The sequence below is a fragment of the Desmodus rotundus genome, chromosome 8 (genome assembly GCF_022682495.2).
Source record: "Desmodus rotundus isolate HL8 chromosome 8, HLdesRot8A.1, whole genome shotgun sequence".
NCBI classification, from domain to species: Eukaryota; Metazoa; Chordata; class Mammalia; order Chiroptera; family Phyllostomidae; genus Desmodus; species Desmodus rotundus.
Window position 1 is genome coordinate 46,050,320 of NC_071394.1, and position 14,974 is coordinate 46,065,293.

General features: G+C 38.4%; 2 protein-coding genes across 6 annotated transcripts in view; one reads left to right on the forward strand and one right to left on the reverse strand.

The window, feature by feature from the left end:
- Positions 1 to 7,095, reverse strand: part of TGS1 (trimethylguanosine synthase 1) — a 50,645-nt gene extending 43,550 nt beyond the window's left edge. The window contains exon 1 of one of the 2 annotated variants that reach the window (XM_045204935.3): positions 6,831 to 7,095. In XM_045204935.3, coding sequence (XP_045060870.2) covers positions 6,831 to 6,934 — 104 coding nt within the window. In that variant the 5' untranslated portion in view covers positions 6,935 to 7,095. The remainder of the gene's footprint in view (positions 1 to 6,830) is intronic. The other variant, XM_024572249.4, reaches the window with a different exon arrangement.
- Positions 7,096 to 7,163: 68 nt separating this feature from the next.
- The window catches only part of TMEM68 (transmembrane protein 68), a 44,741-nt gene continuing 36,930 nt past the window's right edge, over positions 7,164 to 14,974 (forward strand). Inside the window, exons 1-2 of one of the 4 annotated variants that reach the window (XR_006657065.2) lie at positions 7,164 to 7,321; positions 14,542 to 14,590. The gene's annotated coding sequence lies outside the window, so the exon portion shown is untranslated. The remainder of the gene's footprint in view (positions 7,322 to 14,541; positions 14,591 to 14,974) is intronic. The other 3 variants (XR_008427464.1, XM_024572132.3, XM_045204939.2) reach the window with 3 other exon arrangements.

Consider the following 14,974-nt stretch of genomic DNA (forward strand, 5'->3'; position numbering starts at 1 on the left):
TAAGGGAAAATTAGTTTCACTATACTTTGTTTGCTTATGTTGAACCTATCAACATTAAATGAAGACTTACTGTATGTCCTGACTAACTCTGTCTGCTGAGAGGGCTTGGAAGTAACAAAAACCCAGGAGTAATGAGCACAATGAGCAACTAGGTCTTGGTTTCTAAATACTATTCTCCACTAAAAGGAACGTGGGTACCTTGGAAAATGGCAGTCCTAAACTGGAGCATGGACTGTAAAAGACACGTATGGGTCATCTTATTGTGACAGAAGGTTAGGAGGAACTCACACAATGCCAGAGATACATCAAAAGAGTACAGAAACCACCTCAAGGGGCCCCCGCCAGCCAAATCTGAGACAATAATGATAGTAACAGAATATAACCTATAATAGATTAATAATCCAGAGTGCATGTTAATATAAGTAAAAGAGTAAACAAATACATGGGGAGAGAGGGAAAGTGCTCCATATAGAATGCTAACTAATAAATGTAGAAGGAATGATGGAGACAAAGAATCACTCTTTGGCAACCTTTAGAGGCAGTGGATTCAGGCAGGAACAAGGCACTGAAATAACACTGGAATACCTCTTTACAAAGTATCCATCCTAATTCATAAAGAGAGAGCCATCATTGTGACTTTACAGTGGAAAAACCTGGGAGACAGCAACACAACGACAAAATGGAGGTCAACATCACCAGTGGTGGGATGGGTCCACAGACAGTGCCTCACGAAGTGAAGCTGAGCACAGCACGGGATAATTGCTGGGGCAATCTTGCCAAGGAAGCATTGACCCGGCTCTGTTCCTGTTGACGTGTCAGACTGACCCCGGTACAGTAAGGTCATTCCACAGAAGGTAAGGCCTGAACTGTTTAAACTGATGAAGACATGATGGGGAGGAAAAAGAGTGAGGAATTTTTCCAGACTGGAGGAGACTGAGAAGACATAAGTGAATATAACAGGTCCCTATGTGGAATCCTGGATCCCAAAGGAAAGAGAAACACTGATAGAAAAGTTGGGAAATTTGAATTTGAATCAACTACAGCAGTTATGTAGGAGAATATACTTGTTTGGGGAAATACACAATGGAGTGTTTAGTACTAATGAAGAATCCTGTCTGCAGCTTGTTCTCAACACTAATGATGGTGCGTGTGCGTGTGTATGTGTTATGGGGAGGGAGAGATGGAGCAAATGCACTTAACAGTTGGTGAATCTGGGTGAAGGGGATATGGGAGTTTTTGAACTATTTTTGTTTCAAATTATTTCAATATTAATTATTTTAAAAAATAATTAAAGTCTGTTATTTATAGCACAAGCAACTTTCTACCACTCCATCATTTTAGCATGTTCTATTCTAGGCTTTGTAGGTAAACACACACAATTTTTATATAATTGTAATCACAGTGTAGGTATTTTGTATTTTAATATGTTAATGAGGATTTTTTTCATGTTATTACAGTCACTGTAACGATTATTTTTAGAGCCCGATAAGACTAATTATGTCTTCTTCATATAAATAATGTACAGAAAATTGAACGTGTAAATGAAACAGAATGATTATTCCAATAATAAAGTTTATAAGACAGAATGTTAATATAGTGTCCTCAGTAAATAAGAGTTAATTCTATTTCCTGTCTTTGAGGGGAGATCTACAAAATATCTTATTTAGTACGAGAATCAACTCAATTGCTGAGAAGTTACTTGGGACCCATGCTAATGTTCATTTTCTGTTTTCTGCTACATGATACTGATCTTTCAGTTTAATAATATATTTTAGAATTTTGCCAACAATCAAATCTGTGTTTTTAGATTTTTAAAACAGATCTTTTCCCTACCTTAAGAGTCAAGGTTACTTATAAGCGTCTGAACTTCCAGCATGTCTCCCACTTCCAGTACTTCTCCATGACTACTGGCAAACAATTCAAGATCTTATCTCTAAGTTCTTTTTGTTCTAAACAATTATAATTAATCTGAGAATAAACTGATCTAAATGAAAAAGCCATTCTTTTCTCTTTACTTATTTTGAATTTAAAATGTAGTTTCTAAAAGTGAAGTAGGGCTTCTAGGTTTTAAGATGTATGAAATTAACTGTAATGAAAAGAATGCATGTTTTAGTTCAAAAATACTAAATTCAATGTAATTGGTGATTTATATCATAAATAACTGTGTTTTAACATTACTTTAATTGAAATACAGTCACAATTTTCTATAGGTACAGCATGAGAATTTTTCTAAACTTTTTATATTTTATAACTTATATTTATCCCTTTGTTTTTCTTTTTGGAAAGGAGTCTTCATTAAGACAGCTCCCAGACTCCAAAAGCTACGGGCTAAGAAACTGGTAGCATATGCAAACTGAGACTTCTTTTTTGGCTCGTACATCCCACAGTCAGGTACTCTTTTCTGGTGAACTCCTTGGCCCTGCCCACAGTGCCAGCTTGCACGCTTTCTGGAGAATGGGCAAGCCTATCAGGTCAGGCCAGGTCCAGAGGAAGGAGCAAAAAAACACATTGCCGTGGGTCAGAGGTGAAAAAGGTATCCAAGGATATTACTAGTATATCCTAAGTATACTGACAATCTGAGGCATAAATATTAGCAACAAGACCCTGGCCAGGTAGCTCAGCTGGCTAAAGCATCATCCCTATAAGTCAAGGTTGCAGGTTCAATCCCCAGTCAGGAAACATACAGGAAACATCCAATGAATGCATAAATAAGTGGACCAATAAATAGAATTTTTTCTCTCTTTCACTCTAAAAACCAATTTAAAAAAAGACTAGCAACAAGAAAGAAGATGTTAGCTCTTACATCTTTATGAAAACTGTTTCCAGCTTAGGGCAACTTTCAATAATATCCAAGAGCATTCATCCCAGGGAAAGATGTATTTCTGAGGCTTGGTATCTGAATAAGTTCCTGTCATACTTGCTAAGTGTTCTCTATAAAGTAGTTTTTAAGTTTCATCAGTGTAACACATGCCACAGAGGAAAATGATTCTCAGTATGTATCTGGACCTGGCACACTGTAAGAACTAAAGAAACCTTAACTATTGACTTATAAAATTGGAGACCAGACCTGCATTGTAGTGACCCCACCAATACTGCTCCCTTAATAGTCCTGATTAAGCATCATTTCACCTTTGGCTACAACAATCATCAATACCATGCCTAAGGCATCCTTTTACCATAGTACCTGATACATGGGTGGCTGAAATACATGCTGAATAAATGATTCTTGGAAATTTCTGAAGTACAAGTAGCAATTTCTCTACTGCAAAGTGACTGTGGGTTAGTTTCAAGTAGAAAAGGGAAAAATAAGTCCTAAACATATCAAATGATTTTGTTCTGTATATAAAAAACAGAGACCACCAGATACTGTGACACTGATATGATCAGAGATAAATACAGGCTCTTCAGTTTTCAGAATATTTCTCTATCTCAACTAAAATATATAATGTTAAAAGTATTTTAACAAGTCACCAGTGTTCTCTAGTGACTTTAGACCACTTAAATACCTCAGTCAGAAAGATTCAATAAAATCATGTGTTCTGGACTAATTAGTAGGATAGTGGAAAGGCTATGAAGTCACACAAACCTCCACCTACCTGGCTGTGTAATTTTTTTTTTAGGCCATTACTGAGACTCAGTTTTCTATTCAATAAAGTAAGGATAACAAGACATACCTCAGGGGGTTGCTGGAATGCTTAAATGGGGGGAAAACTGTAAAGTGTAAAAACAATAAGTAATCAATTCGGTAGGTTTAAAAAAATATTGTCATTCCTAGTGGATATATTTCAGACCTCATTTTGCTTGATATTGCAGCAGCTTTCCAATGTACTCCTTCCTTCAAAGGCTTGGTGACAGTATACTTGAGTTTGTCTTCTACATCTTTTTCAGTTAATACATCTCTTAATCGTTAAAAAATGTTGGAATTCCTCAAGAATAGACCCCACTCTGATAGGGGAACTCGAGAATTAAAGAGTTCAGCTTTAGTTATAGTCATCAGGCTTGAGTGATTTATGCATGTGGAAAGCTGTCGTTCCAGGAACTAGAACATGCGACCTACGGGACTCTAGGAGGTCCACAAGCAATCAAGATGCTTTCTGAGCCACTCTGTTCCAGGGAGGCCCGAGGTTAAAGAACAGCTGATCAACAGATAAAGAAGTACTAGGAAAATCACCACTGGACTGCAGCTCTTACCTAATTAACCTTTTTTCCAAATCCTTTACCTCCCCTTTCTTCTCCTTATAAGGTCAGCTTGAAATGAGCCGTTAAGATGGTTTTTGAGGGTGGATAACCTGCTGTCTTTTCAGATCACTAGCCATCTGATTGAAGTGCCCATAAAGATTAAATCCTTGTCTCCATTTACTGGTTCTGGTAGTTAAGAGGCAACACGAATGCCAACTTTTCTGGTTTCAATTCTCCCCCAGCCCAGACCTAAATCAATGGCTTCAATTGTTATTATTTATACTAGAATGGCTCAAGGTTTTAAGAGGAGCCTAGGCATCAGCAGAGCTTCAAACCAATATATCTAACAACCTATAATATCTGCCTTTGCCTCTCTCATAAGTACCTGAAAACCAAAACTACAAAATTGATTATCTTCTCATTGCTGTCCCAAAATAAAAACTCACGTCTCTCCAGTGATTCCTACCACAGTGAAAGGCATCATCAATACAAGCCAGAAAACAGGGAGTTACCTGTGACCTATTCTCCTCTTACCCATTCTTTATTTTCCTTCATTCCCTCACATCCAATCTAATTCCTTAAATTCAACAGTTTCTCTCCTATATTTCCTCCTTTCTCCATTTCCACTGCTACCAATCCTTACTCAAGCCACCAGAATCTGTTGCCTGGAAAATGGTTAAGTGGGTCTCCTCCTCCCAACCATCCCCCAGGCTGCTGCTGTAGCTCAGCTGGTTGGAGCATTGCCCTTATAAGCCAAAGTTGCAGGTTCAATCCTCGGTCAGGGAACATATAAGAATTAACCAATGAATGCATGCATGGGGTGGAATGGCAGGTCAATGTTTCTCCCCCCACCCTTCCTCTTCCTCTCTAAACTGATAGGGTAACTCGAGAGTTCAAGATTTTAGCCTTAGTTGATAGGCTTATGTGATTAATACACAGGGAAAGCTGTTGTTCCAGGAACTGGAATGCATGGCCATGACTAGGAGGTTGAGAAGCAATTGTACCTTTGTACCCCAGGAGGGCAACTGATGGAGATGGTATCTGAGCCATTGTGTTCCAGGGGGGGGGGACAGTTTCCAGTGATGCAGCTAAAGAATTGCTGATAAACAGGTATACAAGTACTAGGAAAATCACCACTGGACTGCAACTCTTATCCAATGAACCTGTTTTCCAAAAAGGTTACCTACGCTTTCTTCTTTTAAAAAGGTCGGCTTGAAATGAGGTGTTAAGATGGGTTTCCAGGGTACATAACCCACCGTCTTCTCAGATCACTGGCCATCTGAATGAAGAGCCCATAAAGATTCAATTCTTTTCTGTACTTACTGGTTCTGGTAGTGACAGGCAGTATGAGCACTGACTTTACTGGTTTCAAAATCAATAAAATTAAAAAAAAAAAAAGAAAGAAAATACGATCCTGTCTTCCACAACATACTCCCATGTTTTTACCCTGCCTACCTCACCAACTCTATCTTCTTTCTTTGCCATTTTGCTTCAGTTTCATGCACTTGCTCCCGCAAGGCTTTAACACAGAGTTCTGCTTGCAAGAATGCTTCCTCCCCCTCAAATATACTCAGTTTTTTTCCAGTCACCCTTTAGACCTCTTTTCAAATTCTACTTCCTGAAAAAAACCCTCTGATCTGTGGAGAAAGGTTAGGTTTTTGCTATCACAGCATCCTGTACTCCTCTCCCATAGGACTTACAACTTTAATTAACCAAATAATTGTATAAGTTATCTTGATACTGGTCTCCTTTGCCAGTAAGTACACTCAAAATGTGTAGGGAAGGGCTGTGTCTTATACCCCACTGCCTACTAGTACCTAATACAAAGGAGCACAAAGAGCATTCCTTGAACATATGATCCATGAATACAAAAACAGTATTTTTCACATTAACATAATTTTTCATTTCTTTTCAGATTACTCCACAAAAACACATGATGACTAGTAAGAATTTCTTCAAACTAAAACTCTACATTAAACTATATTAAAAGCATGTCACATAAAGTTTACTTCCACAAGTTAACCTAGCAATAAGCCTGTGAGCTGATTATTGTAAATATACTTGTTTTAGAGATGAACTCGCATACATATAAGATAAAGAAGGCCATCCCTAGAATCCAATCCTTTAGGCAGTTTTTTTTCCCACCCGCTAGGTATCTTACAGGCCCAGCAATTTTTACCCCAAAGGGATATTTTCCAAAATAAAAAGACAGTTCAAAAACGGATGTAATAGTAGTTAAATCTTCTACCTCACAAGTTCTATTTACGTGCATGTGTGCTTTAATAAATTTTAAGGTTTTAAGACAGACATTAACCAAAACAAGTTAGTCATCTTCAAAATTTCACCTTGTGATGTCACAACCATTAAGGAGGTTTCATTTTACATTGCACTCCCCCCAGTTCTTGTGTCCCATATAAGCTCTCACATTTTTTCATAACAGCCTGCAAAGTAGATTTACTCCTTCACTTAACGGCTGAAGGCCACCACTCCGCAAAGTCTGAGGTCACTTTCCCCCCTCTGTCTTAAACATCGCCTTGCCTAAGGGTCAAATACTGTGGCCGTAGTTCCAGGCATCCATTACAACTAGTCTGCACCACCTATGTTTCTGGGAAATGATCTTGCAAGAGAGGATGGGCAAAGTTTTTACTTACTCTACAAACGCCCTGGAGCAGAGGCAAAGGATCTTACTATCCTCCTCCAGGTCATCAACGAAGAGAAACATTTCGGCCACGCGGCTCCACTTCTCGCAGCACATTTTCCCACCCCAGAGTAGGCAGCCCGGCGCTAAACGGACGGGGATACTGGAGACCGAAAGCGGGCCTCGCGGGCGCGCCGGTGGGATGGTGAGTTAAGTACAAGCCCCGGGCTGCCCCAGGCTGCGGCCGGCTGCGGAGATTCCAGGCAAGCGAGGAAGCCCCCACCGGAAGTGGCTCCGGAAGGTCACAGGAAGGGACCGGGTGGCGGGCGGTGTCACACTCTACACCGCCCCGGCTGCAGACACTTTTTGGCTTTTTCCTTTCAGGGTTGCGCGTGGGAAATCGGCCGCTCAAATTTCTCTGCTTCCCTCGGGTGCTAAGCCACAGAAGAACTGCCTCTACTGTTGGAGGGCGAGGGCGAGCCTCCACTCCCCTCCTTCGCCGAGGTGCGTCGGTCCCAGCCTTAGTCTCCTAGTCCTTCTCCCAGCCTGGCGCCCGGGGCGCGTCAGTCCCGCCGGACGGCGAGTCGCCAAGGCCGGGCGTCTAGTCCCCCGGGCCGCCTCGAGTTCCCGGGTGGGGCGCGCGGACGGGTTGGGCTTTCCGCGGGACTTGGCCTTGGGCTCCGGCTTGGAGTGGCAGGGAGGGGAGGTTCTGCTTGGGTCACAACGAAGCTATTCACCTCGTTCCGCATCTCAAACCCCCCCCAGTTTGGCGTGTTTCATATCTTAGTAGTGGGACGAGGTGTCTCCAACGTCACTAGAGGCCTATGCGCTTGCCCAGTGATTTCCCTGATTCTGGGATCTGAATGACCCTAGTGTGTATAAAAGCTAAATATAATTATGTGGTGATCATGAGAATGTAGTTGAGAGCCGCATGGGTAATGGTTAAGAGTGCTCGCTTTCAGACAAATCAGGCTTGGAATCCTGGTTTACGCTCCTTTTACTACCTGTGTGACACGGGCAAGCAACTTAGCCTTTTGAGTCTCATTGTGATCATCTGTAAAATAGGGATGATTAATAGTGCCTGCTTCCAAATAGAGACAGGCTCATAGTTACAGAGCAGGATGACAGCCAAGGAGGCGGGGAGGGTAGGGGGTTGAAGGATTGTGAAAAAAGAAAAAAGGACTCATGGATATGGCAACAGTGTGGTGATTGCGGGTGGGAGGGGGAGGGTGTGTAAAGGGACTAAATGGTAATGGGAAAAAATACAATAAAAAAAATAATTAAAAAATAGTACCTGCTTCCTAGGGCTACTGAAAGGACAATCAAATCATCAGTGAAACACTAAATCAGATCTCCCATATGTGCTATTGGTAGTTTGAGTGTTACATACTTTGTGGGGGGTGCTGGGCACTGTTTCAGTCCCCTGGGTTTACAGCTTGTAAAACAAAGTCTCTGTTCTTATGCTGCTGATTAATAATAAAAAAATGCATGTGCGCATAATCAGGATGTCAAAAACTGGAACACTGTTGCTAGGTTTGTAAAAAGCAGTCAGTGTTTGGTGCCGGGTGTTGGTTGAGACTGCTCAGGCAGCTTCCTCAAGGAAGCAGGTCAGGACTTGGAGGCTGTTGGCGCACTGAGGACTTGGTCTGTGCTATTAATGCTGAGATGGCATTGCTATTTCTTTAGAACAGTGATTTTCAACTCATGTGCCTCAAGAATTTTTAGAACATGCAGTTATTAAGAACAACTATTTCGTCAGGAGCACTGACCTCTTTTCCCTTAGATTATCAAATAAAAAAAAATGACAACAACCAACATAACAATAGCTGTCTGGTGTGAATGAATCAAAATCATACCTAATTTTCTTTTGTCAGATCAACAAAAAAGTTGAAAATTACTGCTCAGTTCTTATGTACAGAATACATAAGAACTGAGGTAAAATCCAGGTATTTAGAGCATTGCTAATATTTTGGTTGCATTTGCTCGTGAGTGGAAAGACTAATTTTCACATGAAATGTTTGTTCCCATATTCTTACTGCTGCCTTACTTTCATGTCAGAGATATGCTTATTATTTTGGTGACTCTGGGAGGTAAGTTACAGATACAGATACACCAGTGTAGATGTGCAACATTTTTGAGGTGAGGATAGATTTAAGAAAATAAGGGTAGAACAGTAATTATCAAACAGAGTGGAAGATCTTAGCTAGAAGTTGAAGATACTCTAGAATTAAAAAAACAAAACAAAACAACCTTGACAGGTAATTCAAGTTAGAAGCTTGAAATCTAAAAGGTATTGTTTTAAAGATAAAATGATTGGGTTTGCTGGAAGTCTTAACTGAAGTATTACTAGCTAAATTTAAGCTTTATTGATTTTTTAAAATAGAATGCTTAAGCACTAAAACAGTACTGAACTGTTAAACCATTGTTAAATATGCAAAAAGGAAAAGGGAAAGTTAATTTATATTTCAGTGAGTGTTTCTTTTCATTGGAATTTTCAACATATCTTCAATGTGGCTCATATACTAATATATTATACTATACATATAGTATACTATACTATACTATACTATACTCATAAAAGTAAGAAATGGATTTGCTATGATCCATGGTGGTGAAAGTCCTGGTAGTGTTTAAAAATAAACATATTTCCTTAAGTTTTTATAGAAAATAAACAAAAACCTCTCTCTTCTGATTTATTAGTTTTTGAAATATTCTGGTTTTAAATATCTATAAAGTCAATTATAGTAAATGTTCCTTATCAGTATCAACATTGGTCATTGGTGATATTTCAGCTTGTTAACTTTTTCTTACAAGTTACATTAATTCCAGATGGGAAAATTAAGGTACTTTATATGCAGTGCATAGGACTGTATTTTATTGTAGATTTTTTTTTCTGATAGGAAACAACCTGGAATTGTGGCTACTAAAATGTTGTATCTCCCCCAAAACATCTTTTAACATTTAGTTTTTATTGGATTAAAATAAAATGGTAAAGAGTCATGTATAGCATCTGGTTAATAGCAGGGGAAGAAGGGCCAGGCAGAAGTAGAGGGAAGACAGACATTGCAGTGTAAATATTTTCAGCATAATTGACAGAGGGGCAGGGTGGGGGTAGAGAGGGAGAGGGAGAGATAACGATTAAAGAAAGTGTAATGAAAACCAGAGTGGGAAATAGAAGAACTGGGCTTTAATTCTGGCTCTTGGTCCTTCACTGAATTAATTTAGTAACTTTGGGCAAGTCAACTTGGCCATTTTCTCATATTATCAAAAGTAAAGTATTTTATCAACTCAGAAGCTTGTTATTCAAACTCCTCTGATAGCTCTGTAGTGTCAAGTTTTAGGACACTGTGTTGGTCCACATTTTTGTTAAAGATGTGGATAAACGCAGTTTAGATCTTTACATAGTTAGGCATTTTGTAGGTGGTGCCAACTATGTGTGAGTCATACTATTCTAAGTATTTACATATGTTTTCTCATATAACCATCTATTTTGTTTACTGGTGGCTCCCAGTGTTTAGAATAGTGTCAAGCACAAACTACTTCCTTGATAAATATTTGTTAAGTGAAGTAATAACCCAATTATGTACTTCTTCTCTGGGTCATCCCCTTTCTTGTGCACTGTATTCTGTCCCCTCAGGCCTAGTCACGCATTGGACGAAACAATTATATTCTCTTCTGCATCATCCACTTTTCACTCTCTCATTGATGCATTATCGTTGGTATTAAAAACTGCTGTATTTTCTTTTTACCTTAAAACAACGATCTTGATCCACATTACCCTCTAGATACCCACCTGTTTCTCTGCTTACCCTTTCTGCAACAGTATCCCTCTGAAGAGTCCATATTTGCTATGTTTCCAATTCATTTGCCCCCATTTTTCCTTGGACTTAATCCACCTAACTTTCATCCCCACGGTATCAAAACATTTTTTATCAAGGCTTTCCAATACCTCTTTGTTGCAAAAATCAATTATCCCTAGACTTTTCAGCATCATTTGAAACACCTGAATACTCCTTTCTTGAAATACTTTCTTACTTTGACATCCAGGGTGCCACTCCTGGAGGGAGGAATGCTCTTCTTCATTGTCTTCCCAGCTTCTAAAATATTGAGTGCCCCATGGCTCAGTCCTGGAAATTTTCTTTTATTTTACATTTCTTTTATTTTGCATCTCTATAGGGATGCCTAGTTTAATGCTTACCAGTACTGTCTATATGTTTCGAATTCCTCGATATATTTCTCTAGTCCAGATCTTCCTGCTTCACTCTGCTTATATCCAGCTGCCTATTCAATGTCTTTACTTGGATATTCAATAGAATCTTAATATGTTCAAAACGGAATTCCTGATCTGAGATCCCAACCCCCAGAAAGAAACCTGTTCTTTGTGCAACTCCATCTTTTCACAAGCAAGCTGCTGCTGCTGATAGCAATACTACGTAGTGCTTGTATAGTGAAAGGGACTCTTCTAAGCTTTCTTTTACATGCAGTCTCACAACAGTCTTATCAGCTAGGTACTGTAATTATCCCAGTTTTACCGATGGAGAAACTAAGGCAGAGATATCATGTAACTTGCCTATTTTACATAGTAAGTGGCAGTACCTCCCAGGATACAAACTCATGTTGCTAAAAAAAAATGCTGTCATCCCAGACTTCTCTCACTCATATTCTATATCCATTCGTTTACAAATCTTGGCTTTATCTTATCCAGATAAAATAAAAATATATCCACAAACTGATTTATTTTCTGTGGCCTTCACTCCGCCACACTGTCTTAGCCACTTTCACCACTCATCTCGATTATTGCAAACTTGCTATTTGTTCTTAAAATGGTATATTCTCAACTCAGCAGTCATTTAAAACCCATCAGGCGCTCACTCTTCTGATACCTTCTTCACCTCCCTCAGATAAAAGCTGGCCCACAAGGCTACCTCTCTCTGCCCATTTCTGACTGCCTCCCTATCACTCGTCCTTAGCCTATCTTGCTGCTGGTCAGACCACACCTTTTTGTGCTTACTGTTTGTTTAGTCAGGAATTCTCTGCCAAATACCCACATGGTTTGCTTCCTCTTCCTGAGGTCTCTACTTAAATGTACTGTATTTTTCGGACTCTAAGGCGTACTTCCCCCCACCCCACCAAATTTGGGAGGAAAAGGGATGTGTGTCTTACAGTCCGAATGCAGCTTACCTGGTTTGCTACAGGATTTCTGCTTTAAAGGATGTTATTAAATATTTTACCACATTTTTTGCTTCAAATTTTTTTAATTTCTACTTTCCTCCTCTAAAACCTAGGTGTATATTATAGTTTGAAAAATACAGGCCTTCCCAGACTACCCTCTATAACTCCCTCCCCTCATTGTACCGCCTTGCCTACTGGACATCTCTGTCGGCTTCTTACCCTGCAGTATATTTTTCTCTCACTGGGATGGGTGGGTTGCTGCCTGTGCTCTTCTCAATATCGGATAGCGAGTCAGTCACAGGAAATGACCCGAGTGGTGAAAGGTTAGGAAACTGAGGTATGAGAATGGTTGAAAGGATTAGGATTCTCACAAGAAAAGGTGATTTCACAGCTCATGATAGCTGTCCTGAAAACTAAGAGGTTGTCTAGTGGAAGGGATCCATAGCGCAGAGCTAGGTCCAGTAGGGAAAAGTTACATGGAGGAAAGTATAAGGAAGATCTTTTTAGTACTTAGACAGATAGTTTTGAAGATGTAATGGAACATCTTTTCAATTTTCTGTCGTGAAAGGGTGTAAATAAAAATCAAGGATGACCGTTTGTAGAGGATTTCATGCATGCTGCCGGGGGCACTGTTAAGGGACTGCTAGATCTCATGCAGGTTTCCCAGTAAGCTCTCAATAGGTATCTGTGTACTGTCCCTCTCTCCTTTACTGTGTGTGTTAAGCATATATAATAAATCAGAATGTGATTGGGGATGAGAGGTGTAGTTCTATTACCAATTTGGGGTGGAGGAAGTTTAATAGGATTTTATAATCCTATTAAAAATTGGAAATGAAACTAGATTATTGGGGACAATTATATTAAACGGTGAGGGTCACATCGTCAAAACAATTGTTTTTAGGCCTAGGAAATCTCCTTTTAACATACTTGAGAGGCTATCATAAATTTTAATATATTAACAGTAATTAAAAGTTCTTTTGCTGTTTAGGTATAATTCACCAAAGCATTCATCATTTTAAAATGTACACCTCAGTGGTTTTAGTATATTCACAAGGTCACATGACCATCACTACTATCTGATTCAGAACATTTTCATTATCTCCCAGAAGACACCTCTCTTTCCATTAGCAGTCACTTCTCAGTGTTCCCTTACCCAACGCCTGCAACTACTAATCTTTCTGTCTCTGTGGATTAACCTATTCTGGGCATTTCATATGAATGAAATCATGTAAAATGTGGCCTTTAGTATTTGACTTTTCTTTTTTTTTACTTAGTATGATGTTATAAAGGTTCATACATACTGTAGCACAAATCAGTACTTCATTCCTTTTTATGGCTGAATAATATTCTGTTGTATGGTATTGCACATTTTTTTTATCCATTTATCATTTGATGGACACTTGGTTTGTTTCCACTTTTTGGCCTTTATGAATAATTTTCAAAATATTCATGAATAATTGTCAAAATTTGTATTCAGATTTTTGTGTGAATATGTTTTTAATCTTCTTGGAAATAAACCAAGGAATAGAATTGCTGGATCACATGGTAACTCTATGATAACCCAACTTTTTGAGGAGCTGCCAGACAGATTTCCACAGTGGCTGCCCCATTTTACATTCCCACTAGCAATGCATGAAGTTCTAATTTCTTCACATCATCATCCACACTCGTTATTTTCCTCTTTATTTATTTTTTTTATTATAGCCATCCTAGTAGGGAAAGCTTTAAGTTTAAAAAATAGTAAGTTTTTCTATGTTGTATTCTAAATTATCAAACACTGGGAAATTGTAGTGATTTGACTCTATAGATGGATTGATTAAAATGTGATGTAAATAAAGGCCAGTCTTACTGTGTGCTTTGTTTACTTCTGTTACCATAATAGGCCCAGATTTCTCACAAGTACATGCTTACAAGGAAATTAGACTAAGTCCTTCACCTTGGGAAGACCAAGTGAAAGTGCACACCCTGCTAAAAAGCCAGTTAGCAAGATAATCTTGAAGACAGACAACATATAATTGCTTTTGTTTTTCTTTCTCTCTCCTCCATCTCTTTCATTTATTTCCTGCTCATCTGCAAAGGATTTGAGATCATTTTCATTATAATTATATTGTATGGAATAATGATAAAATACCTTTAAGAATAGAAGGCAGTCTTACATAGGAGATAATAATTATAAGGGCTAGTAAAACTCTATCATCGAATATCATATTTGATCATCAGCTTATTATCTGGCAAACTTATTAAAAAGAGACATTGTCACTTACACATCCGAACCTCATACTTTTTGTCTGAAGCAGCAAAGTTTTTCATAACTCTGAATTTAAAAAGAAAAGCCTCAGGTGGGACTTTAAATAGTAGAACAGTGTATAGGTGTGTCCTCACTAAAGCATTGGTAGAGTATAACTTGTGATTGTGATACACTGGTGTAGGCTGTATTCATATTTGTCACGTTTGTGCATGTCTCTTGCTATTTTACGGAAATTCCAACTAGGTATTAATGATTATCTTTTTTAAATTTTGTTTCTCTCCCATTTGTATACTGTGTTTTCTAGATTACATACATAGACGCTTGGGACAGATATTTATCTCCTGTAATTTCTGGTAAGTTAAGTGACTTTCAGAGAATGACATAAAATAATTGTATGTCTATATTTTTAGCCACTTAATATTTAAGAGAAATTTTAGTGACTATAAGATAAAAATTATACTGATAATTTTTTATAATTACATATGCCAAAATAACAGAACTTTTATGTAAATGTGCTTGTAAAAGATAATATCCAAAGATGTATGTCATCATTTCCTAAAGATTTGAGTAACTTTTGTTGAATTTGATATTGATGTTATCTTTTGTGAAGAACAGAGTTATCTCAACATAAAGTGGTGTAAGATACTAACATTAAGTATGATCCACTTAAGATAAAACTCAAATTATTAAGATCAGTATGAAATTTCACTTTTCATCAGGCTTATTTTCCTTTCTCA